Here is a 24,824-nt window from a genome sequence, read left to right as displayed (position 1 = left end):
AAAGAAGCATAAAAAGTCACAACATTAAAACCTTGTTGAAAAAAAAACAGGTTTCAAATGGTTTTTAATAATGTTTACAAAGCTCCATCCATCTACCTCATAAGGATTTCCCAGTACCTGTGAATAAATATAATATTCATATCAAAGTAAGAGGTTTCTGAGTACATGACACAGCACACTTTAAATTTTTATCTGTAACAAAGCAGAAAAACATCAAATTTGAAATAGGTACAACTTTGTTTTGGTCAATGCCACGTTTTTAGAACAAAACACAAAAGTTTGTAGCTAAGGTTCAATGGATATTATTACTTTTGTAAGTCATTAATAATTATATCAGGGGAATTCCTAATATCCTTTGCCTAAGCATAAAAAAACAAACTTTTATTAAGTACCATTTGCACAAACACAACCTGGCAACAAATACTAATTCTGTGTAAGTTCTCTCCAGCTTGGAGAGTCTTTTGTTTTGGCCACATCTACAAAAGGTAAGGTTTACTTTGAACAGCGGTTTCAAAGAGATTGGATTTTGCCTTGAGTTGTTGCCCAATTACCCAGCCTCGACTGGAAAGCTCCAGGAAAGATGAAAACTGACAGCAGAGAGATCACAGACCTATCTGTGTGTTTAATGCTGCACAGTGTCTAACATTATGTTCATCACTGCAAAGCCGGATTAAATGATGCTCTGAAAGAACATCATTTAATCTGAAATAATTGAGGCTTACAGAAGGATAGTTCAAGATATACTGTTAATTCTTACGCTGATATTTAATAACATAAAATGAGCATAAAAGACAGTGCAGGTTGTGATGTGTTGACTGTGAAAGTCAAAGGTAGACAGGATTTTAGGAAAGATAGCATCTCGCCTCAGGACAAATGGTAGTGCTGCTTTCAGGTGGTCGGTTACTCACAGGCGCAAAAGCAAAAAGCTTTTAGCTTTGACCTTTGATATTTATGGCAAACTGTGAAATCAAGAGCCGAGAGCAGTCAGAGAAGAAACCGCTGAAAGACTGAATGGGATTTTCCTGATGCAAGTTCTGCCTTGGAGTAATTGCAATCTGCTGTGAATTTACAAGTAGAGCGCAACTTTTAAGTACGAGGAACAGATAGGCTCGTTCTTTATTGTCTCGGGGGAAATTTGTCCTTTGAATCTGGCTTTCTGCTGCACTTTAGGTCATTTACAAGGTGTTTTAGTGAAGCCTTTCTGAAGAAAACATGTTCGATCCAAAGCAAGTGAAAGAGGTATTCTAATTCTAATTCAACACTCCATACCTCTGCTCAAGCAAATTACTCCTCCCTGTACCATGCAGAAGTACAGAAAACAAAGATCCACAAGCAGAAACACATTAAAACAGGATGAGGATGTTCTGCACGCCCTGCAAATGCCCCCGAGTGTGTGTCCTTATGTAGCGCCTCACCGTCCATGTCCAGTCTCTGCATAATGATGGCCAGCTCCACTTCGCTGGGCATGTAACCCAGGGAGCGCATGGCCATGCCCAGCTCCTGCTTGGAGATGAAGCCATTCCCATCTCGGTCCAAAACCCGGAATGCCTCACGGATCTCTGCGCAGCATAAAAACACAACATGTCACCGCAAAGTGCGCACACTGTCTGTGCTTCTTTTCATTCTACGAATTTGTGAAAATACACATTATTCATTTAATATGGAAAAATGTGAAATGCTGCAATTTTTCTGTCATGGAGCATCTGGTGTGAGAGAGTCTGGTTGATCTTTCTCACACGTCTAATCGCTTACTGTGTTTTATAAGGCGTCTTATTACAGGGGATGAAAATATCTTTTCTTTATTGGTGTTCTCCTTTGCACTTGTTGCAGAGGTTAATGGTACACATCTTTCCCGTTTATCATAATTTAAATCTAATCTAGTTTCTAATTATCTAAAGCACATCCCTTCTTGCAGTCGTTTAATATATGTTCTTGTTTTGTTTGTAATTTTAAAGTGTGTCTTTATGAGATTGTCAAATCCTTTTTTATCTTGTTGCTGGTGCGTGATGCGTTTTCTTTGTCAGTGACGCACGACCGATTTTCAGAAGACTGAAGAATTGTGAGTCTTTGTTTCTCTTAGAGATCAATAAATGTTGTGTTCAGCTCGTCTCGGTGAGGAGTTTTATTTAAAAGAATACCGCTGTTATCTGTGTCTCAGAAATAAAAGCAGGGCTTAGAAAAGCAGATATCATTCAAATTATTGTATTTATCCAATTACTTTTAAACTCAACCACAACAAATTCTCATCTCAATTGCTCATGTTTTATCACCCAATGTTGCTTGAAAAATTGTAAATGTAAGTTAAAGTGCTCTTGCAAGAATTATTCATCTAACTTTTGTAATTTATCAATTGAGACTCCATAAATAAGCCCTGATTGCATTACTGTATCAAACTGGAAATAGTAGCTCATCTTTTCATTCAACAGAGTTTTATCTTCTAAGATGGATTCTTTATATTCTTGGTTTCTCTCTTGTCTGAAAAATATTGCAGAATCCATTTTCTTATCTTTCTTCATTGGCTGATCTCTACCTCCTGATGGCTCCTCCCCCATAATCTCCAGATACAGAGTAGCTTTGTTCTGGTCAACAAAAAATGTAAAAAAATAAAAACACAAAACAGCAAAAGGTTTGAAAGGTGTTATTTACTACTTTGTTAAAGTTACAGCAAGTTTCATTACAAGGTTTGTTTAATTTTTTAATTTCATACTTCGTAAGCCTAAACTGAAAGTGTTTTATTGAAATATACTTAGAAACTATTTACATGGTACTTACAAATATAAAGGTTTACTAAAATATACACAGAACCTATTTAAAAATATTACCAAAAGTACAATGTCAGAAAAATATTGTTTATATATATCTGTAATATATGTTTAAAATGTACATTTAAAATATACATTTTTACAAATACATGCAAAGTTTATTTTTAAAAGGATTATCCAACATATAATTTTAGTAATATATTTAATTAGAACTTAAAATGTATTTCAGAAAAGATATACTTTTAGAAAGTGTACCAAAATAAGTTTCTAAAAGCGTACTTATTTTACATTTTTTATATAATCTCAATGAGTATTTTCACTTGATAACATTCTAAAATGTATTTTGGAGAAATGCAGCACAGTACATTACATCTACAAAAGGTGATGTTTACTTTGAACAGCGGCTTCAAAGAGATTTTGAAAATTAAAAACAAAAAATCAGCAAAAGGTTTAACCAAGTCAAGTCAGCAGAATACTGTTTGTAATTTTTGTTGCAACTGTTTATTTTTTATTGTAACTGTATTTTTTTATTGTAATTGTAATTTTTATCTTTTGCATCCTATCTTTAGCTGCGTTTGCCTAATGTGGTGCATAATTGTTTTATTTATATCACCAGTTTCTGAATCCAAAATGAGTAACAACCAAGAGAAACAACAATCTGAATCTTGAAGAACGTTATAAAACTTTGTACACTTACTGTCCCCCTGACCTCTTCAATGAGATTAGAGTAAGGTTCTTATTTAGAAGATTTTCTCTCGCAGCAGTAGTTTCCAGAGAATTTTAATTATCTTTGCTTATATTTTTGTTTTTGATGTTACTTTTTATCCAATTAAAGCATTTTAAAATAGACGTCAGTGGAATGATTAATACCATTAATTCTTGATGATGTTAATTACCAGCTCCCACTGATTTTCCTCATAATCCATAACTTGGGTATAAATATCGTTGATTAATGCTAAATAAATCTGGGAAATACACAGCATTTGTTTTGTTTTAGAGATCATGCAGCGGGAGGTGAAATTATTCATCTTTGTCTAATTCTGCTAGATTATGAAACAAATTCACTTTTAGCTTATCATAGACAGCTTTTAAACACAGCTTTTACATGCTATGAAGAGTTTGTCATTATGACAAAGTAAACAGTCTTACAGAATAATTTGCATGTTTTTATTGACTTCAGTTTTGGTTGTGCCTCCTTTATGGTTTATTTTTATGCCCAGCTACTACAGCTACTGCAAAAGCGTGAATGGGTTTTGATCAATACTCTTCTGTAAGAGTTGATGACTCAATTCTTGTGTCCTTAAAACATTTCCTAATCAGAAAGTTATACCTTTAACTTTCCAGAGTTCCAGCTCACCATTTAATTTTTCAGTAAATATCTGGGTTCAGTCTCGCTGCTCTTAAAGTTGTTGTGGGATGCAACACGCTTTCTGTGATAAAACTCCCATAACCAGCAGCTTCTCTGGGACCAAACAGCAGACAGACAATTAGCTTTGGAGCGGGACTGATTCCTGCGGGAAATGGAGTTGGTAGACAGAAAAACAAGCCCTAAATCACAGCAGCAGTTAACCTCAAGTGTAAAAACACTTCAAGTGGTCTGCAGCGTCTGCAGAGCTGCTGCCCTGCTAGTGGCCAGAGCTGAAACCCCTGCGGAGCTAGAAAAAAAAAAAGAAAACAACGACCCACAAAAATATTTGGTACAAATGTTTTCGATTAGTGTTATCACCAACATGGTGTGTGGAATTATTTTAATCTTTTTGCATTTCACAATTTTCACAAAATCAAACTGCTTTTCAGCAATAGAGAAAAAGACATTATACTTCTCTGCTTGTGGGCATTAAAAATTTAGAGATTGTTGAATTACAAATAAACTTCAACTTTTCAGCAGCCGCCACAGTGTAACTGTAGCCACTAAGACGTCTTTGTAAACAAAGACGCTCATAAAAATGACCTTAGTAGCAGCATTTTCACATAAAAAAGTTATTGCTCTCCTTTATTTACAAGCAAGTACTGCTTGCTTGTCAGTTGACTGCGGCACAGTCAACTGACACAGGAAGCAAGAAAAGCAGTAGTTGAGAAACATCTCATTATATTATCTTTTTATAGATGTATTCCTGTTTTTCGATGCTGAATTTTTGTCCTGTGAAATTATGCATATGATTTTTTTATTTTTTACTTTGAATTTGATAGTAAAATACTTGCAATTAGCTGCAGAAATTTGGATGACATTTTTTTAGGAAAATTTTTGCAGGTGAAATATTTACTGATAAATTTTAATTTTTTTTAAAAATCAAGCACATAATTTCACAGGATAAAAATGTAGTGTCAATTCAAAAACTACAAAAAAGTCCAAATCTAATGAAACTAAGGGAAGGAGAAAATAAACAGAGCAAAGACAAAAAAAGAAAAAGAAAACGGCTAATCTAAGTGAAAACAACCCAAACGGCAAAAAAAAAATATTAAAAAAAATAAAAATAAATGAAGTATCACAAACGGAAAACTATTTTACAGACTTTTTAATTTGTATTGGATTTGGAGAGAATGTAGCTGTGGCTAACAAAGAGTTATTTACTTAATTTTGTCTCAATACTTTTTTATTTATCTTAGGGAAATGTCTAAATGGCACAGAAGTATTTTTCCAAGTGGGGATTTTTGTACAGTACATAAAAAATGTAAAAGGTTTGTTTTAAAAGCACACCTTTTCAATTTTGGTCTTTTCACTATAAAAATTACAACTCTAATAAAACTACAAAATAAAATACAAAAGGCAACATTTTTCAAGCAATTCTTTTTAAGTTTAAAACACTTTTGGCTTTTATAAAACCTAAAATAAAATAAGTTGAAAAAAAAATTAAGTTGAAAATTAAAAGAAAGAAAAATTGTTACACTAAACTGAAAATAATTAGCATTTTAAATGTAATTAAAATGAGTAACTTATGATATTTATATTAATTATACTCTATTATTTAAAATGTTTTCAATTTGCTTAATTTCACCATAATTAATCTTTTATTCTAGCAGATTGACTGACACAAAATCTTGGTTTTACCTAAAAGAAATGCTGCTTGTTTTGTAAAACCATGGCTTTGGAGCGTCGTAAATTTTTGCAATAAAATTTATTTATTGCAATAAATGTTATTGCCTCTCCAGCTAACGTTCCAGACGAGAGGCGGGGTCACACTGGACAAATTACACTACAAATTACATTTGTAGTGAATCAACAATATCACAAAACTGAACTGAATTTAAAATTATACAAGAGAATCAAATCAAATCTTCAGAAAGTCTTAGATACTCAATTTTTTTTCTCTACTAATGTTTGCAGCCATTTTGTACTGAGAGTTATAAAACAAAGCACCTGCTGTGGTTCAGGAGCTTGTTGAACTATTTCAGTATCTATATCTGAACTTATTCATTACTGTTCTAATGTTCAGTCTTAAATGATTTCCACATATAAAAATGTCCAAACTTCAAGCAGCTTGAACACTGATTGATTGACAGCCATAATTGCTTCTCTAAAGTTATTTATATTTTCACTTCTTGGCACTGTGTTAGCTTACACATGAATGTTTCAGACCAGCAAACTGCCTAGATTGATGTTTTTATGAGGGCACACGATTAATAACGACTGCTACATTCCTCTTATTCACCATGGAAGCAGAAAAGGGAAACTCAGTTTTATGAGTGGTTGTTTTGACTCTCATTGTTCTCCTTTGCATTTCTTTCTGATAAGTGATCAGTTATCTTCACCACTGACTCATAATTTCATCTCATAACTGTCATGGTGGGTTTTGGAGAGCTAAACTGGAGACAACTGCTGAGGTGTGGCATTAGATAGATTCATTTTCTCCAAAAACAAAAACCTGAAAGAACCTAAATAGCTAGTGACACAGGAGAGTGGCATAACAAAGATGTAAGGTGGGTTCAGTGGGTTTGATTGCTGGACTGAGGAACTGGAACCAAAAGGAAACAATTTAAGAAAATACATACAAATACACAAGAACTGTAACTAAGAAAACCAAAATACAGGTAGAAGAATAAGAAGAAACTGGTAATCAGAGCTAAAACTAGACATGGAGTAGAATGACAAAACCTGATTAGCCAGGAGTAAAATAAACTGATAGAAACCGAATTAACTAAACCCAACAGAAGCTATTCGGGCAGGTTACCACCAGCATAGAATGCAAATAAAAAACCTATGAGCCATAACAAAACCACAAACCAAAACATAAGCCAATACACCAGAACATGTTCTATCAGCTTTATAACATTTAATTCAAAGCTTTAATGTGACACTGAGACAAACTAATCTACCAATTAGTGACTGGTGGATTTTAGCAGGTCTGCATGGAGATGAAAGGTGCTTCCCTGGAGTAGATAAGAGGCTTCCCCATTACCTGTAAGTGCAGGAGCTTTTCTCACAGACAAACCAAGGTGAGAGTCGACTCCCTCCTCCTCTCCTGCACACTGCCTGTCTAAGTCCCTTTTCTTGTCTCCCTCGCATCTTTTTTATACTCGCCATATCTTACAAACCCCGAGGGGCCTCCACAAAGAACAATCACCACCATCTCTGCCAAGAGCGCTTCCGACTCCATGTTCCCACGCAAAATGAGGATTCTTCCTAACAAGAAGTTGTGATTAAATGCACACAGCCCAGAGGGAATGAGTGTGTTTGTGCAGCAGAAACACTCTGAGCATTCTCACAGAATGGCCACAGTTTGCAACATATAACCTGTCAATCACTGCAAAAACACAAAATCTCAAACAGTATCATCAGTCTAGTTTCTAGTGCAAATATCCCTTTACTTGAAATAAGACAAAACTAAAACTAAGTCAACAATTCTTTTATATTGAAGTAACAGTTCTTGTTCCACTGGGAGATTATTTCACTCATTACAGTGAAAATAAACTATGAGTGAAATAAACAACCAACAAACACTTTTTATCAATATTACTGACTGGAAAGTCATATTGATGAAATATACCTTATTTCAAGACAAACTACATGTCCTTCCATCAGTCCATCCTTCCATCCGTCCATCCACCCATCCATCCCTCCATCTGAGCTCTGTCTGTCTGTATTTTCTGTCTGTCTGAATGTTGGAGCGTAAAGCTGAATTTCAGTCGCACTTTGTAAACATCCCCCACGGCTCATAACTGGACTTGTCCTCCATGCCGCCGCCTCTCGTTTTTTTTGGCTTTCTTCAAAGGGTGAGAATCACAGGCAAGGTGAACGAGGCCGAGTGTGCAGCCTCCCAGAACACGCTGAGGTCCATTTGTATGCAGCCCAACAGAGGGGACCAAGTTTTCAATAGGGTACAAATGAGCTGGTCCCTGATGTGTTGCTCTACAGTGATGTGTGATGTGTGTGCGTGCGTGCCAGTCTGCAGCATCTACCAACGGTTGGGTGTTGCAAAGGAAGCCCCCAGGTCTGCACATGTTCACATATGAAAAGCAGAGATGCTTTAAAAGTACAGAAAAGGTTTGAGGCGGTTCGTTCAAGGCGTTATTAACAATTCATCTGTCTATACAAACAGATAAACCTGCAAGAAACTTCTGAATCTCACTGAAGTGGGATTAGACGTTTCATATGCAGGCAACAGCTTCCAGCCTGGATATTATGTCCACATCAAACAAACTTGTTGTTTACTCAGGATCTCCGGCTCACTGCAGCTTCACCTCAGAGTTTAAGAAACTGAATTTAGTTTGTGCAGTTCTTTGCATAAAGAAAACTTTTATCGTCTTGTTTTGTACATTTTATTGCTTCACAACCACAAACTGCAATGTTTTTATCGGGACTTTGTGAGGTAAACAAACACAAACTGTTGCACAACCGTGAATCTGCACTGCCTCGTTTACTCTGATTCTCCTAAATTAAAACAAGTGCAAACATATGTCTTCAGAAGTCAACTAATTAGTAAAAAGTCAGACTGTGTGCAGTTTAGGTAAGGCAATTTTATTTATCTTGCACATTTTCAGTAACAAGGCAACTCAAAGTGCTTTACATAAATCAGAAGAAAATACAAACAAAACAACAAACCAAAAGAAAGACAAAAAGATAAAAGTAGAAAACTACATATTGGTTCCTCATGTTTAATAAGAATAAGTAGTCTGTAATTTATAAACTAGTAAGGGTTTCTCTGGATTCTGATAAAACTAATGTTGGTTCTCCATGTTTGGTTCTATAAAGTAGATGGTACTTTCTAAGTTTGTTCTAGATTTGTAAACTAACAGGAGTTTCTCTAGATATTAAAAGTTTGAAGCTAAATGTTGATCTAAGTTCATGAGAACTCCACAATCTCTAAAAGTAATAAACCAAACAGACAGAGTTTAATTTTAGTGCAACTAAAAATAGCTAATAAAATCTGAAAAATGGAAAGCCACTGCTGCATGAAAAGTTCTGTTTAAATGTGTTTTGCTCAGACGTAACTAAATTTGAACTTCCTGCAAAATAGTATATATAGCAGAAAACTCAAAACTCAAGATCTGCTGTGAAACATGGTGAAACAGCATAATGGAGCTGCAACGGACTGGTTTAGATCAGTGCATATTCATGTGTTAAAATGGCCTAGTCAAACTCCAGACATAAACCAATCCATAAGCTGTGACGAGACAAAAAAAAAAAATCTGTAGTTTTTCAAAGCTGGTGCATATAAATGTTGAAGTGATTATAGTGGCTGAATAAAAAACACGTTTCAGGTTTTTATGAAAAAGTGTTTCCTTTCACCTCACAGTATGTGGGACTTGGTGTAAAAACAAATGAAATACACCGATGTTTGTGGTTGTGACAGAAAATATGCAGAAAAATTCAAAGAGATGTGGGCATTTCGGGATGGAGCTCTCCACATGACCAGGCCCCCTCAAAACAGACCAGTCATGATGACACATTTTAGTCAGTGGTGCAGTTTGGCTTTCGGTGCAGAAAAAATGTCTCTGCAGACTGGGCTGAGTCAATTCATGCAACAGGGACACTGGATTAAAAGATTTGTACAACAAAGTACTTCATAGCAAAGCGCAGAGTGCGTTCATTCAAACTGCAGCAGGGCTTCGTGTAGGAACACAAACAACAAACAGCCAGACACACTTTCATGCTCAGTCCTCACTCTGTGGCAGGATTAGCTGTTTGAGCAACCCCCTAACAGAGACACTCACTGCATGCTGCAACTCTTTGTTTTGATCAAGAAGCACAAAATGAACAGCGAATCTCCAATCAAACTGATTTTAAGAGAAACTACAGCTCGTTTTTCCTAAAAAATGTTATATTAGGCCATTAATTATTATAATTATTAACCACTCACCAACGTAATCACAGAGAGCCATTACAGAAAACACCATCACGTCTTCTCATCAGCTACAATTTTATGTGATATTGATGCTGAATGTCAATGTAATGATGCGGTTGTACTTAATGCTCAGGCAGAGTCAAACTGTGAGGCCAATCAGCTCCTGCAGGAAACGTTAATCAAAGCAGAACCAGAGAGTCCGTCTTCATTTTGTGCTGGATGTTTATATCCAGACTGAGCTTTAATTTTACTCAACTGTTTTCTAGCAAACCTTCAGATTTGTTCGCAGCCTGCTTGTGAGCCAGTATGTGCTTGTTGCACCGTTTGACCTAATTTTAGAGACGACACTGAGCTCCACAGTAAATCAAAATTGGCTTTGTTGAGTTTAACGTCACCGTGACTGATTGTACACGAACAGCAAGAGCCATAAGAAATAAAGCCCCGGAAGTCATATTTGGTTGGTTAAGTGCAGAGCAAATGGCTCCACTTTAGCGCCGATTATTGATGTTCGCAGTTACTCTGCCGTAATATTTATTACATCCAAACCAACTTTTGTGGGGACTAGTAACATCAATTTTCACGCAAGATAAAATATGAATGGGAAACTAATTAGGGTACCACCATAGATACACTAGTGTTCTGTCAAGCTCCACTTCCTTCTGAGTCGTCTGACTGATTTTATTTCCTAAGCTCCATAATTGGAAACCAATGCATCTAGTCAAGCTCTGACAGAATGGCTAAATGGAAAATCTTCACCTCTAGAGAATTGGAGCGTTGTAACTGCATTGTTCCACCAGCGACCCATTAATTGTCTGTACCTCACACTTTGTTCTGCATCCACACATTCCTCCTCCTCCTCCTCCTCCGCTGCTGGGTTGGCACACTCACCTCCCAGCTCCTCAGTGGAGAGGCTGGTGAGCTGGAAGGCTTCGCTGCCCTCGGTCAGGGAGCTGCTCAGGTAGTTGTCCGGATAGAGCAGGCCTGCCCGCACATGGTGGAATGGCATCTTTTCCCTGCAAAACAAATCCACCTTGTTGTTCAGAAATGTTACATGTGACTGTATTACAGGGGAATTTTTCTGCCATAAGCGAGCAGAGAGGTCTGCAAGCGGAGATTTGATCTGAGCAGAGACGAGTTTCGAGTGCGAGGAGGACGGTTTGAGAAAGCACAGAGAATATTTGAAAGAGAGCACAAGTTTTGAGTACAAGTTCGGAGAAGAAAGACATGAAGTCCAGCTTTCAAACTGAAATGTAAGCACAATTTGTAAACGTTTAGAAATACTGCTTTCGGACTGAAAATGTGTGCTCTTGAATTATGGCAGAAAAATTCCCCCATAATGTATAATATTTATAATAATTATTTATCATTTGGAAGGCATTGTATGCTTTCTTAGACTTTAGGGCCCGTGACCAGAATTCAAGAATAAATTAAACAAATTAGGACAATAATACAAGTTTTAAATTAAGATAATTACAAAAAAAATATTTTTCTACATTTTTTTTATTGAAAGAAACTGATTTGGAAACATTTTATTTTACCTGATTTTGTTATTTTTTGTTACCAATATGAATTATTGTCATTTCTGTCCAAAATTTCCACTTAACTTTATATTTTGGTCCTTCTGATTATGTAATTTTTAAATATTAAATGATTGATAATTTCATCAGGTACTCAGTAGATGAGTAGATGTTTTACCAGAGACTGTTTTTTACTCTTGAGAAATTTCTTGGACAGCTACTTTTTACTTTGTACAATTTTTGGGTATTCTATTTAAAAATGATCTTTTTTCAAAAAGTCATGTGACATTTGCGGCTTTAATGCATTTTATTTGGCCGTCCTTAGAGCAAAATGGCTCCTTAGGTTGTAAAAGTTGCAGCTTAGTGTCAAACATTGAGTTAGTTTTCAGAAACGTCTCTCCGGCTCTCTTTCTCCTCCTTGTTCTGCTTCTTGCTCAGCAGAGGAGAAAATCATGTCAGCTGTTGTTTCTTCTAACCTTCCCTGTCAAACCCGCAGACTCCCCGTCCCGCAGGACAATCCCACCACCAGACACCTCGACATGAGGCCTCAGGCCTGGTGACAGCACGCCACAGCTGCAGCAGCTGCTGCATGATCAGAGCGGCTCTTCTTTGATTTGTCAGCGCTGTCCTGTTCCACGTGTCACAGTCTGACATTTTGGTGATACGCTTCATGTCACATTCATCCTAAGTTTAGATTTCGAGGTAAGGGGTAGAAAGAAATCCCGACGGAGCCAGGACAGAAAGGATAGGGATGGAAGTGGGCATTTCTACGGTAACTAAAACAGCCGCTTCTACGTTCTTGCAAGAGAAGATTTTGACCTGAATGTTGGTGTGGATCTTAGAATCAAAGCTGCAGCGAGTGTGAAACAAAAAGTGGGATTGTCAGCTCTGCTGATCTGCAAAGGGTACCAGGTGTGAAAGCTAAGTCTCTCAATGAGACAGTGACAGACAGCGGCGTGTGTGTTACTGTGTGTGAGAAGTGGTATTAATGTGTACACGGCTCGTAAACTCAGAGGAAATTTGCTCTTCAGTCCATCTGCTGCTGATTCTAAACATGCCTCACCTGCACACTGAACTCGCCCAGGTCACCACAGAAACATGCGTCTCTTCAAGACAAAAGCATCTGCCAGGAAGGTGGAAACACACATCCACTAATATACCCAAGGCTTTTAATTCAATATTTTACATACTAGCAGTTGGATTCCTCTTGGATGAGCAGACAGGCAGATGAAGAGCATAAACAACATTAAACAAAACTAATGTTTTCAGCAGCTCAGTTATTTGTAAATGCATACAAATTGACCAAAATACCCAAAACATTTTGTCACCCCATAAAATACGAAGTTCATGGATGATGATACAATGATGATAGCTGGAAGATTTTGTTCAAAAAAATTTACATTTTTAAAAGAAAAAATTCAAATGGACAAACACAGGAAATGCATGGAGTGAGCACTCTTGTTACAAAGATCATCTGTGCAATTGAATGAAAACTAAAGTGACTCTTGCAGGGGTTTTTGTGAGTATAAAGTTTTTAATTTAAAAAGCAGGTTTTATGTTTTTGTGTTCCCTGTCATTTCAAAACATCTGCTGATGCCTGTGGAGCGAGTTTAATGACTTTCCGCCCTCTCCAAGCGGTCCTCCGAGTTTGGCATAATTAGCTTCAGCAGTGACTTTCTCCATGTTTGAGCCAGATGACAAAGAGCGTTTGACTCCAAATTTATTCACACCCCAGTCAGGTCTTGATTACAAAATGTTCATTCAACATGTTTGTTTTTGAAAGAAAATGAGATGCTCAAAAGATTATAAAACAATGTGGAAGTTAAAATAAGACCTTTGCTCTGAGTATATTGTATTAGGTTAAATTTGTAGCTTCAGTCTGCTTTCTAAAACAGTCATCACTTTTTATTGCTCCACTATCTTTCCAACTTTCTGTATCTACCAAGTTTTATGTTGTGCAGCATTTTTGCATTTTGCTGTTTTGCAGAATTTAGCTGTAAGATTTTTTTTACCGTCTATGCCAACAGCTATTCTGCCTTTGTTTGTCACTACCAACCGACGATTACATAACTAGAAAAACAGGAAATTATGCCACAGTTGCTTTTTGATGTTTATGTAAATGTGCTTGCAGACATATAATGTTTGGTTGAACTGTTCAAGCACATCTAGGTATCAGAACCAAATTAAAAATGGTAAAAATCTTCCTCAAATTTCAAAAAGGGAGTAAACAAACATAACAACTACTTTGCAAAACAAAAAGAAGCAGTTCAAATATTTTTATGAGCGACCTTTAAGGGATTTTTTTAGTATGTTTGTGTTTTAGCAGGTTATAGAGAGTGCAGTGTTTATTTCACCTAAGAAAAGCATGGGTTTTTTTATTTGTCATATTCAGAATGTTAAAAGGTAAATGACCTGCAGTTGTAAAGTGTTTTTCCAAGCCTGAGGACTCCAAAACAAACCATAGATTTGTAAGTGAATTATTTACAACTGTGACAATGATGTGCAAAAAGCTTAAATAAAAATATAACTTTAACTGCAGGAGCATTAATATGTCCAACCTTTATTTTGCACACATTAATTCAATGGGAAGAGTCACAGTCACTGTTTGCACAGCACACAATTATTGTAAAATAATATATAAAAATAAATAAACCCGTTTGTTTTTGATTTACACTGCACTTTTAAGTTAATATAACTCATGACTTTCTCTTTGCTATAATACAGAAATGGTGAGACAGAAGTTTATTTTCTTGTCTTAAAATGACATAACTATTTAAAAAGTTTCAACTTCCTGGCTGATTTCTTAAGCTACCGTTTCAATATTTTCACATGTAACTCAAAAGATTAAAAGTTTTTTTGTTTCTGAGTGTATTTGCAAACTATAACCTGGACTTTTCTGTTATTTTTGAAGTAGCAGCTGTGAAGAATGACACTCTCTTATAGGATAAAGACAATTAATTGGATAAATCATGATTAATCGATTATTGAAATAATTGCCAGCTAATTTAGCAATAGCATTTAATCAAAATATTAATATGTAACAACACACCATGTGAATTGCTTTTTTATTATTTTGCATGTATTCTTTTCTCATCTGAAAACATAACTTTGCTGTACATTAAGAAATAACTACCGAAGAATTAAACACATGCATGAAAACTGCTAATTTACGCATATGAGGTTTCACATGTTTCATCCGTAGTGAATCCATTTCTCGACACTAAATTAATAACATAAACTGGTGGATTATTTCCATCAGTATGCTGCAATTGCCAAATTACTCAGCTACCTTAAATTAAACAGTATGCGCAAATTAATTATAATTAATATACAAATTAATTAGACATATGACATAAAAGTAATTTGGGTATTTCAGCGTCCATCTGTTCTCATAATTGTTCCCCCGAACAGAAAACACCCACTCAGCCACTGCAAAATCCAGCTCACACACACACGCATCCACACATACGCACCTACACACACACACACAAATCTGTCCCATTTGTATCATTTCTCCTTTATCTGTCAATGCCTGTTATCTTTCTTTCTATTCTGATTTTTTTTTTAAACCAATTTGTGAAATCATTGAATGTTGTCAAAGAGATGGACATCGGAGCTGACAGACACAGTCTTTAGCAGAAAGCCTCCATCTGATAAGCTCCATTGCCTCCATTGCCTGAGTGTAGGAAGAAGAGTGGCGTAAAGATAGACGGGTATGCGGGTTGATAGGTGGGATGGGATGGAGGCAGCGGGGTGAAGAGAGCGAATGAAAGTGGGCTGGCTGACGGTGTTTGAACTGTGGGGTTACCTGAACGCCAGGGAGCCCAGTTTCCAGCCTGCAGTAAGAACAAATTTACACCCAACGGAGAGGCTCAAATTAAGGAAAAAAGACTGAGAACAGGCTTTGAGTGGGAGAATCAGCCCTTTTCCCCCTCCACATTCCTCATATTATTCCCCAGAGAGACAAATGCATTACCAGAATGGCAGAAAGGGGTCAGAACTGTGTTTTTTTCAGCTGCAGATCCACAGGCCATCACAGCCAGACAGCACTAATAGGATAACATAGAGGAATCAAACCGGACCTGCATTTGGGCTCAACGTGCATTCGATATGCAGAATATTGCAAAAGTAAAAATACCTGTAAAACCTTTCCTCACACATCCACAAACTTCAAAATGTTGCTGGGATTTTCTCATGAAGCTCCTTTTTTATCTGATACTCCAAAATAAAAACCAGAGCAACCAACTGACTCAGAAGAAAAATGTCTAGATAATTAAGAAACAAAAAAAATCATAATAATAATCAAACCTAAACAACAAAACGTCCAGGTCCAGCTTGAAAAGGAATAGACAGAAGACTAATAAATCCTACCCCCAATTGTCTCATTCAAATTTGTCCCACATTATACATAAATATACATCTAATTTTTAGATATGAAGAAATTCTTGGGAAAGATCAAGAATAAAGATGTGGAAATGTTTAAATCTGGCTTATGGAAGAGTGGAAAGAAGAAAATACTTGTCAAAATCCAAGAATGAGAAAGTGCGCCTGTTAGTTGAAATCAAAATTAGATATTTTAGCCTATCTGGAAACTGCCAAACAGCACTTCACTTTGCTCTGAATGCTTCATTCCTACTGGGAAACATGGTGGTGGAAGGAGAAATATTCTCTATTTCTGTCTCACTTCAGATGGAACCTTTTAAAATCCTCAGTAAAGGTGAAAGAGGCATTTTTCTCTGAAACTGCAGGTCGGTTTAGATTAAGACATGTTCATGTGTTAGAAGAGAAAAGCCAAAATTTGTGGCTTAAAAACATGTTGCTCACAAATGTCCTTCATCTCATCTGACTGAGCAATTCTGCATCAGTCTTTAGATCTGAAGATGGTGGAAACAAACTCCAAAGACTTTTAAAAGCAGCTAGAGACAAGTTCAGATTTTTACTTTTAAAAATGTTGGAAAACATGCATTATTTTTCTGCTGCATCATAATTATGCACTATGTTGTGCTTTTCCTACATTGAAGGTTTAAAGCAGGTTTACATTGAATCCTGTAATATTTAAATCAACAAGCCACTAAAACAGTATGTTACTCTGCATGTCTTTACCAATAAGAGCTCAAGCAAAGTGATGAAAACAATGAAACATAAGTTGAAGCACCAATGCTGTGATTTATCATTTGCCACAGACCACAAAGCCAAACAAATGAGGGAGTGTCAATTTATGGATCAAAGGAGGACATGTGCAACATCAACTAACCACCTACAAGAAAAGTGCTTTTTTATTGGATTTACAGAATTTAAACCAATAATGAAATGATAAATGGAAATCAAATTATTCCCAGTGTCCTTGGTTTCCCCCTTCTGCACAACAACACATTGTCAGTGTCCCATACTGATGTCACCTTGGGCATATCCAGGCAGTCACAGCACAGCTGTGATCTCAGCTGTCTTTCTCAAACCCATCAAGCCGCTTTCTAAAACCATTTCCTCAGGAGAGGCGCTGCAGTCGCCTCGCTGCAACTTCAGCTTGGGTCACTCAGATCAATCCAACGTCGGAAATAAGCTGTTGTAACAGTTCATCATTTTGGACAAGACAATCAGTCAATATGGAAATACAGTGATACTTCAAGTCAAAATAAAAGCTAAAAGTTTAGATTTTAAAGGCTGGCTGAAAATTTTAAATGTATTAGTTTATTTTCTAAAAAATGAAACACTCTCAGTCACCTTCAGGCCTTTTGGGAGCTCATTAAAAGATTTTAGATCAGATTTTTTTTGGCATAATTAAATCATTCAACCAGAAGACCTGACTGTTCTGGTATGCCTAAAAAAACTATTCCTGCTTTAGTTTGGGGAAAGGGTCTTAAAATCCTCCCTGAAAGAAACATGTAGCCAGTGAAGGGACTTTAAAATGTGTGAGGTGTTGACTTCATTTCTTGTTAACATTCTCACAGACAAAAGGTCATTCCAGTTTTTTGGGGGGTTGTAAAATCTTATATTAATTGCCAATGTAGCAGGAAATTAGGAGTGCACATAAGGACAAGATTCACATTGGCTAAATTATAACAAATTTTGGTGGGCAGTAAATTGTTCCAGAGGTTATTGCGATAAACAATAATATTGCTTAATTAACTTTAAATTCTGATGAACATTTAACATTGAACTCGAAGATATTTTAAATATCGAAAATAAGTAAAGAAAACAACAGAAACAAATAAAAAAATAATTAAAAAGTAAATAAAAAGTAAATATAATATAAAGTAAACAAAATTGCCCTTCAAACAAAAGGCTTGTTGAGACTGAAGCACCAAACTAAAAACCTTTGTCATCCAGCTTTTGGCAGAAAGAGAAAAAAACAACAACAAATCACACTAATGGAAATTAGAGTTTGATTTAATTTATCATTAAATTAATTGATTTACTGATTGTTGTGACAGGTCTAATTATGAGAGCTGAATGACTCTAAAATTTCACTGTTTGTGGGATGTTTCCAGTCTGGATCAGTAAATCTTTTTTAACAGTCGAGAGAGATTTGTTTTTTTGTTTTTTTCAAAATTCCCTCAATCCAACTGGGACTCTGCTGGATATGCACCATGAACCAGTTTATAATCTGCTTCAGTTTACAGAAAACTGTTGGCATACTGACGCTTTGCAACTACGTCACAAGCGCCAGTATGGACGCCGGAAGTGAGGAACCGGAGTATTGAACTAAAGTTGTTTTCTTAAATTGTTTTTGTCAGTTTATTCATGGCTTCTCCTTGTTCGAGTCAAGCTAATTTGTCTGTGAACCTAACATACCTGGGGCTCAAAGACGGCGGGATTTATAGAAGTTAGAAACAGCTAGTTTACAAACCGACCCATAGCTCCTCCCTCCTGATATGCTGATCAAATTACCGACTTTGCCTGAATTCACACATGATTTATGTCACTATGTCATAAATGGCGGTTCCCCTTAAACCGGAGCAGCCTTAAAAACGTACAGAAGAGACGCTAATCAGTTTTTTTTCGTGCATGCTAGGCTACATGGCGGTGGGGCACTGTTTCCATGGTTACTGACGGTTAGACGCGTGTCTTCTCCATAATACGATATTTGATATGTTTCTAATTATACTTACTTAAAAAACTTATGAACGTTAATCTTCTTACCTTGTAAAACGTGTTCGCTGCAAATCCGCGGCGAACACGGAAGGCTGCCAGTCAGTATGACTAACGGCTGCTATCCATCGCCGCGCATTTTTCCTCATTAGAAGTTATACAATAAACTGACAAGTTTGGTTTTCATCCTTGTCTGTTTGTGCAGCCGGCCGCGCAGCACCCTGTGGCCATTTTTACTGCGAAATCAACTAAATGAAAGCGATTTTAGGCTGCCAGGTGTGCGTTTTTTTGTTTGTTTGTTTGTTTTTGTTTTTTGGACAGGCTTTACAGGAGCGCGTAGGTTGTTTTAACGTCGTCATGGCGGAGTGGGCGGGGTTTCGAAGATAGTGACGTCACGTGGAAAGGATTAATACAGGGCAAGACTTTATGAGTGACGGCTGCAGGTGGTCATAATGTTACGCCTGATCAGTGCAGAGTTAGAGCTTGTTAGTTCATGTTGTAATGTTTTGTGTTGTTTGCTTAGATATTGAAATTAAGGTTGCCTCTACTTAGCATATAAAGCCTAAACAGCGTTGGACCTAAAATTAAGCCATCCGGGACACCGTAGTGAACTCTGAATGCTGACTGACAGAAAAACAATTAAACCAGTTGATCAATTAACATGTTGATTTAAGCCTTCTGTGGATCAAGAAGACCCGACCAAGAAGGGAAACGCAGATAAAACCATCAATGTGCTGCAACAAATGAAATAAAAATAGATAATGTTATCAAAACAAAACAGGTAATCACTGAAAAACTACTGGACCTCAAATCAAACCATGTGGAACAGTACAATTCACTCTGTTGCAACTAAACTTGGTGATCAGCTGAAGCAGCAGTGCTGTATATAAAGGTGAATCAATGTCCTCCTCTCAGGTGGTCTGAAATGACAATGACAGATTTCACCAGATGGGGAGAAAAAAAGACTGGACATCATGGTCTGAGGCGACTAGAAAAGGGGAACACGGCTGGTGCCTCCCAGCTTGAAGCTTCAATCTGCTGCTACATGTCAAATATATATGTGTGTGTGTGTATAAACTAACAACCCCTCCTCCTTCTCTCATACTCACCCACCCACGCATAAAAAAAAGAAAAGAAAAAGCTTGGCTTGCACCAACAAACTCGGTTTCCTGGAGGACAAATGTCCACCAGTTGTCCTCAGGACTGTCTCCTGCTTGGCGTTGATGAGTGTGAGCAGGGCAGGTGACAGATCTGACCATGATGTGACAGAGACTGTGGAGTTGACAGTGAGTGCTGTTGAGGTTTGGACTGCAGTCAGTCTCCATTTATCAGAGCCGAGCTGCTACACGCTGAACATCAGAGCCGCTGATGAAGCCACCAAGCATGATATATGATAGAGAGTTTCAGACCCCGCTGCGCGCAGAGACAATTACACTGTAATTACACTTATGGCTCGTGATGGACCTATAATCACCTAATCACATCGATCAAAACCCACGCAGCGCGTACTGACGCGCGCCGCGCACACCTGCGTCCGTGCAGAGATGGCCAGAAACACGCTGAAATAGTGGGACATATAGACACACGCATCGTGTTTGTCAGCCATTAAGACGAGCATAAGGTGCAGATGCAAGTGATAACACGCACGCATCCACGCATCCACAACAGGTGTAGCCACCAGCTCGGCTCTGCGGGCATCAGGAGGAGCGACCTGTGGGTAATCACCTTCAGCACCTTTAGCACCCTCACTCAGAGGTGACCAGCGCAGCCATACCTGCCAAAGAAGCTGGTCCCCCGGTGTCAGAGTCCCCTCCCGTTCCGCTAGTGAGCCGGTGGCCGAGAGGCTGATGCTGATTTGAGCTGCCGAGGTGTGTTTAGTCCGTTTGCATCCGTCCTGTCCGCTGGAGGAGTCCGACCAACAGCCGAAGATGGACTCATTCAGTCTCGGTGCTGGACCTGGCTTCGGGAATCCACCGGTGTGTCATGTGCCCCCCTCACTTTTCTTCTTTTTTTTTTTCAGACACTTGTTCAGGAAAATATCAACTGGTTAGATGAAAACGCTGGTGACCAACATGAATTAATCAGAGTCTCCTTTTAAAGCCCACTTCTCCTCGCCATGTCTTGAAGATGTGGGGTTGTTGGGATGAAGCAGTGTTGCCCAGACGGACGCACCCGCAGCCGCCCACGGGTCTGTGTCTGAGATGCGCTGCTCCTTCTCCTGCTGCTGCTGCTGGTCCTCCTTCTTCTACAAACACAATCACGATTAAAATTCAGCCTGCACTGTTGAATCAGAGGAGAGAGCCCGGAGCTCAGATCGTCCAAGCGGCGGATTGAAGGGAAGGGATCTCCCGCGGCTCCCGGTGTCAGACTTAACCCATTTAATGTGTCGGTCCAGTCCGATGAAGGAGGGGCCGCATCGGAACCAACCAGGGCAGCTGATTGTCAGAGGGAGCTCATCTCAGGTGTGTCTATGAGAGAGTGAAAGCGAGAGGCAGAGAGAGAGACTGCGAGGTCCGAGCAATTAAGGTTTAAGTGGCTCAGTGAGGCACCGACCTCCTCTCTCTCCTGGACCGAGTGTTGCGTTTATGTTTTCATTTAGCCATTCTGCACAGCTGGATGTTGGCAGTGATGTCCAATTATGGTGTTTAGGAAATGACATCAGCCGCAGTACCCAATGCAGTATGTATACTTCTCCCTTGCTCTCACCAAACCATCCTAATCTTCATCTCTTTCCTCTCCCAAAAAATTACTACAGCTTCTATAAAGTTTAAAAAAACATAAAAATGTATGTTCTGATTAAAAATTAAAACCTTAATTCTCAAATCTCTGTAAAAGATAGAAAGAAAGTAAATCAAACGACATTTCAGTGTCCAAAAAGATCACAATTGTATCTTATAAAGCTTTTATAAGGTAGACTGCCATAGTGCTGGTGAAGTGGAAGGAAAATTATAGTTTATTGAACATTATGGTGGCTATTATGCTGTGGTGATCCTTTTTCTTCAGAACTGATATAAAATTAAAGGGTTGAATCTAAATACACAAGAGAAATCTGCCAGAAGATACAACAGACTTGAGTTTGGGTTGGAGGTGAAACTAAACATTAAGCTAGCGCCAAAACTAAATGTTTCAGAAGGACTCACTCAAAGTCTAGACCTGAATCCATTAAAAAATCTGATCCAAAATCTGAAACTTGATGTTCACAGGTACTCTCTATGCAAGCCAGCTGAACTATATCATAAGAAAAATTGCAAAAAATTCAGTTTCCAGATGTACAAAGGAGACACACCCTAAAAGATTTGCAGCTGTAATTTCAGCAGAAGGTATTTGCAGAAAAGCTAAATACTAATCTACTATCAATTTTTAGATTCTTATGTGTTAAAAAATTGAAAAACATCCTTACTATCCCAATAAATCTGTTTAAATATGAAGTTTATAGATTTAATGTAACAGAATAGTGAAAAAGTCAAAATGTTAAGCCCTTATTTTACCCTCCACAAACTTTACTGTCCCTGAATTTAATATATTTTCACCTTCTTAAAATGATGGCCTAAGTCACGTTTTGCCAAAACACGAATAAAGTTAAAAAAAATAAAAAATCCCCTTTATTTTACTGTAACAATATCAAACATTCAAAAAGGGCTATGTCAGAAAGCGTGTAAAGAAAATAAAAATATATCCTTGTTTCATTTAATCAAATGATCCACTGAGATTTGTAATCTCATCTACGATGACCTGAACAATAAATATTTAAATAAAAAAAAAAGTTGCAGCACAAAGCTTTGCTTTCCTTTCTTAAATTCACACAATAAAAACAAAATGCAAATGTGTGCTCAGGGAGGAAGGACAGTGGCTTCACTGCTCAAACCTCAGTTCAACCTCCAACTTCTGCTTGCCTCCTCATTAACATACCCTACCAGCATCCCATTTGCAGCCAGCATACTAATTACATAATATACCCATCACTGGGACTGCAGCAGCTCTATTGAAGTTCTTCTCGCCTGGAGGTTCAGAACCGTGTTTCCCACTCCTCTGTGTGGTTGTAATTAAACGGAGTAGCTGCACCGCATTCGAGCAGCCGTTCTTGTGCGAAGGGTTAACGTGTTGTGTTTGCACCCGGGGGCCATAACTGTGTGACGGGCCACCAGGCTGCTGTTTCTCACTGGAAGCTGAAGCAACACAAGTGAGCCTGAAAGCACTCTGGGCAAATCCAACGAGCCGCTTAAAGGTTTTAAGCAATTTGTCTCGAGATTAGGCACAAATTAAACCAACTTAATAAATAAAGTGATTTAATTCTCACAGTGATCACGATGAAAAAATGAAAGTTTTTTATTTTGGAAAACCGATCCTCGTTTTGGCACCGTCTGTGGTGCTGAAGGGCTCTCCGAGCACAGCAGAGGCAGGACAAATGAAGGTGAAGCCTCCGCCTCATGTCAGCCTTTAGAAACAGACAGACGGAAATTTATGGTTGTTCAAATGAGATCTGAGTTCCTTCAAAGAGATTGTCCTCAAAGAGAGAGCAAAGGAAGCAATATTGTTTTCCTGCAGCACACTCATTTTATAAAACATTAATAGAAATGGATTGAGAAGCACTAATTTTATGTTTCTCATTCATCAAAATAATATTTTATGATCTCTTCCTTACTATTTTTTTAAGAACCTATTGCTTAGTTGACTTTTTGATCAAAATTAAAGAAGATAAACTACTAAACCAAAGTAGATGAAGTAATATTCTGGGAACCCAGTCAGAAAGAAATTAATTTTAGTGATTTGTGAACCTTTGGAAATGGAAAGGAAATCTTTTTTTTAGATTTAATTTGCTTAGGAGGAAAAAATGTTGCTTTTAACTCAGAAATGAAAGACGGATGTTATTTTAAATATTTCCTGAAACTTAGATCCATTTATGCAACTTAGAGCTCCGGTAGGCAGCATTGGCAGGGATGAGATACGATTTTACAGAAAGTCTGTATGATCATCAGAGTTGTACCTTTTTGAGAACCAAAACACACGTGCTTCAATAACTTTCAACCAACCCTTTGTTTTGACGAAGGTTCTTAGCTACATTTGTGCAAAAACACAACAAAACAGTACTGGCAACTTTAGGAGAGCCTTTAATATTTATTTTCATAGATTTTATCTTCAGTTTGAGTTGTTGGAAATCTCAAGATTCTCATCGACATTTCATTAAATTTTGTTACAGCCCCTTGTTAATTGGACTTTTTATGACTGTCATTGCACCATTTGTTCTTGTATTTCTTTGCAAATTAACTATTAAATCCCCACAACTTCACTGACCTTGGACAAATTCAGCGCATACAGAAAAGCCAGAAATGTCCAAATCCTGATCCAACAAATATATTATTAGAAATTATTACCTTTAATTTTCAAGGACAACAGAATATATATATTTTTTTTATCATTTTAGCATTTAGTAAAACACTGTTTCCCTTACAGTCTTGGCACACTGAAACATGCACTGAAAAAATATTCCCTAAAATCTGAGAACAATTTAGCATTTAATTAATTTACATGAAAAGAATAATTGTATTAAAAAAAACATCATTAAGAAAAAAAAAAAGAATTTCATCACTGCTGTTATATATTTCTGCAGATCTACTTTTGCCAATTAGACAGAAATTAGTTTTCTCCAAACTTTGAGCCATTAATCTTTGTCCAGACTGCTGGGCTCTTCTTCACTCTTCAGCTTTTCTGCAGCATTTAAGTCTGAAGGCTGAGCTGGAAATGAAACCAGGCTGATTCTGTGTCTCATGTATCATTTCTATGTTGTTTGGGATCACAGTGGAAAAAAACTCAAATTCAAAATCTGGAAAAAAAATTAACTTGGAAGAGATTTTATCTTAGTTCAGGATATATCACTCACCTGAAACCATCCAGTGGCTTTTAATCACTTGCATGATTTTTTTTTTTAGATCAGTAGGTTTCATTTGATATTGAATCAGTATTTAATAAAATATAAAATAATGAAATTTGCAGCAGAATAACAGGCTATTACTCAATGTGATGTGCTGCATTGGCTGGTTTATTTCTGTGTTTATTTGATTTATTTGTTCGTTTGGGTCGGACCCACCTGTGCAGTGAGCGACTGCCTGGGTGATCATCTGAGTTTTAATTCCTTTCTTTGGTTGAGCAATCCCATTTTCTGCATTCGGTTTCCG

General features: G+C 37.3%; 1 protein-coding gene across 2 annotated transcripts in view; it reads right to left on the bottom strand.

Annotated features, from left to right (window-relative positions):
* The window catches only part of caln2 (calneuron 2), a 37,706-nt gene extending 16,448 nt beyond the window's left edge, over window positions 1-21,258 (bottom strand). Inside the window, exons 1-3 of one of the 2 annotated variants that reach the window (XM_016672659.1) lie at window positions 20,426-21,258; window positions 10,934-11,058; window positions 1,416-1,559 (exon numbers count right to left, since the gene is read on the bottom strand). In XM_016672659.1, coding sequence (XP_016528145.1) covers window positions 1,416-1,559; window positions 10,934-11,051 — 262 coding nt within the window. In that variant the 5' untranslated portion in view covers window positions 11,052-11,058; window positions 20,426-21,258. Of the gene's footprint in view, window positions 1-1,415; window positions 1,560-10,933; window positions 11,059-18,702; window positions 18,943-20,425 lie in introns of those variants that run through there. The other variant, XM_007554164.2, reaches the window with a different exon arrangement.
* Window positions 21,259-24,824: the final 3,566 nt, after the last annotated feature.

Source organism: Poecilia formosa, unplaced genomic scaffold (genome assembly GCF_000485575.1).
Source record: "Poecilia formosa unplaced genomic scaffold, Poecilia_formosa-5.1.2 Scaffold3, whole genome shotgun sequence".
Classification (NCBI taxonomy): domain Eukaryota; kingdom Metazoa; phylum Chordata; class Actinopteri; order Cyprinodontiformes; family Poeciliidae; genus Poecilia; species Poecilia formosa.
This window is presented reverse-complemented; position numbering and strand designations above follow the sequence as displayed.